General features: G+C 42.6%; 1 gene segment (V, D, J or C); it reads right to left on the reverse strand.

Annotated features, from left to right (window-relative positions):
• Positions 1 to 377: 377 nt before the first annotated feature.
• Positions 378 to 957, reverse strand: LOC121137803. The segment is given in 2 exon segments: positions 378 to 739; positions 858 to 957. Coding segments are annotated over 2 exon segments (420 nt in total).
• Between the last annotated feature and the right edge of the window lie 1,741 nt (positions 958 to 2,698).

The following is a 2,698-nucleotide window of genomic DNA, read 5'->3' on the forward strand; positions in this document are numbered from 1 at the left end:
GGACTGGGGACACTGGCTGTCCTGTCACCTCTCCCTCCATACTTTCAGAAAACATTAATGCAGAAGAACCTTTTGTCAGCATGTTCCGTTCCTTGCAAACATAAAATAAAGCCAGCTGTACCAGAGAGCTGAGGAAGAAACTGTGGAGGACAGACTTCATCTCCTACCACAAGCAGACAACTTCCTTAGCCTCAGGGCTTTATTGGGGGATCTCAGGCTCCCCATGGGGCACATTAGCATCAGATTCCACTTTTGTCCCAATCAAGAGTTGAGGATGGAAGACTCTACTTCTTGTTCTTCTGCTGTGGCTATTTGTATGATTTGTGTGCCAACCAGAGAAACAGAGAGGCACACAGCACAGAGGAAACAAAGCGACCCTAAGGCTCAGCAGCCAGGCCCCTGGTACTGAGTTTGTGTTCAGCTCCCCCTGTGGTTTCTGACACTGTGTCACTCAGAGCACAGTAGTACACAGCCGAGTCTGACTCTTGGACCGAGGCTTTCTGCAGGTGGAAGGAAGTGGATCCTCTATCATAAGTAGCTTCAAAACCTCTGCTGCTTCCCTTCTCGTTGGCCTTCGAGACTCTGAAAAGGAGCTGTGGACCTTCTCCGGGATACTGCACGTACCACAACAGTGCTGGGTACCCCGAGGCTGAATAGTTGCAGTGAATAGTAAGAAAGTCCTCTTCTGAGAGGGTCACTTTACCTTCCGTCTGTGTCACTGAGTCTCCATGGGTTCTTGCTGCAGGAAAACAAAAACACAAACAAAACAGGTAAGTTTATCACCAAAGCTCTTGGAAGATTTTAGGGTTCAAGATTTTCTGGCATAAAAGAGTGAAAAGTATAAATCCCTTACTTACCGAGTATGAGGAGTATCACAGTCCCGAAGCCTAGGGAAGAGTCCATCTTTAGTGGCATCTAGACAATGTTCTAGATGCTTAGCATGTAGAAAAAAGTAACAGTGAACTTTAAACTTAAATTCACACAGGAAATACTATACTATTAGGGCGCTTCGCCACCTGGTGGCCAGAGAGTAAACAGTTAATTGTGGCAATATTTGCTACAAGATATGGAAATAATGAAATCTTGGGTTGGACTGAGGAACACTGCTACTTGGAAGGTCGGATTTTCTCAGTTTTAAATAAATCAAATTTTTATTTTTGATTTTTCGAGACGGAGTGTTTCTGTATTGCTTTAGAGCCTGCCAAGGAAGTTGATCAGTAGACCAGGCTGGTCTTCAATTAACATAGATCCACTTGCCTCTCTTCCTGCGGAGTGCTGGGATTAAAGGCGTGCGCCACCCACCAACCCGGTCAGTAAATTCCAATTTTAAGACATTTTTTAAATGAAGTTTTTCGGGGGAGAAGTCACACTGCATAAAAATTACTCATAGATTTCAGAATTCCAGGACAACTGAAGAAAAACCTAAGTTATCGAACTCTATGCAGTGATCTGAATTTTTGAAAATGATTCTCTCTCACTCTTAAAACATTTCCTCCTAACACAATCTGACTTGCTCTCTGAACTCAGTCTACACAATAGACTTCACTTTCTGTCTTTGCCCACACCGGGATTCTCTCAGCGTTTAGGTTAAGCTCCACCTGTTTAAAACATGAATTTCCTTCCTGGAGTCGTCTAAGAAAACACCAGGATTAAATGTGACCATGCGGTATGCCCTTCCAGTTTCTTGCTATCATGTTCATAGTCGTTCTCATGTAATTGTTCAGATGCCATTTTGGGATTGTTTTATTGTCTTTATGGGTGATTTTATGTCCTAAGGCATTAAATAGCTAAATCTGTGGTCACTTTGCTTATGCATCTTTCACATTTTTTCTTCTGTTGGTGATGTACCAGTAGCCCATGACAATTGCATCCTCTCTGTTTTTACATTTGAGAAGGTTGCCATGTTTCTCTCTCATGGTTATCAGATGTGGGGGAATGGACTTGCTTCTCTGGAGCAGGGGCACACAGCACCCTGGATGGGATAGGAAACAAAAGTTGCAGCTTGGTCTACCATCCTGATATTTCTAGTTCAGATGTTATTGTATTTTTTAATTATTATTTTCGAGATTATGATTTCACCACAAAATTTCTTCCTTCCCTTTCCTCTCTCCAAACTCTCCCATGTACTCCTTCCCACACTCCTTCAAATCCATGGCCTCATTCATTTTTTAATTATTGTTGTTGCATGTTTACAAGTATATGCATACACATACATATTCCTAAATACAACCTATCCAGTTCATATAATTTTATTTTTATGTATGTTTCCAGGGCTGACCATTTGGTGCTGGACAACCAGTTGATGTGTTCTTCCCTGGGTAAGGCCCCCCTCTCTCATTTCCAGCTTTCCTCTCCGTGCAGGGTTCAGGCCCCATGAGCTGCTCCCTGCCCACTCTGACATGTTCATAAGTATCATCACGTTTCGATGATCTTGTTGAGACTTTATATGTAAAACTTCTGATATCAGCAAAAGATACAGTTTTTCAGAAAACTCCTCAAACTTTGGCTTTTGCAATCATTCTGCCTTCTCTTCTTCAGTGTTCCCTGAGGCTAAGGTGCAGGAGCATTTTGTAGATGTATCCACGGGGACTGGACTTCATAACTCTGCAGTTTGATTGGTTGTGCTATCCTTTAGTGGTCTCTATCTGTTGCAAAGAGAAGTTTCCCTGATATGGGGTGAAGACTACAGTTATCTGTG

Source organism: Mesocricetus auratus, unplaced genomic scaffold (genome assembly GCF_017639785.1).
Source record: "Mesocricetus auratus isolate SY011 unplaced genomic scaffold, BCM_Maur_2.0 Super-Scaffold_100707, whole genome shotgun sequence".
Lineage (NCBI taxonomy): Eukaryota > Metazoa > Chordata > Mammalia > Rodentia > Cricetidae > Mesocricetus > Mesocricetus auratus.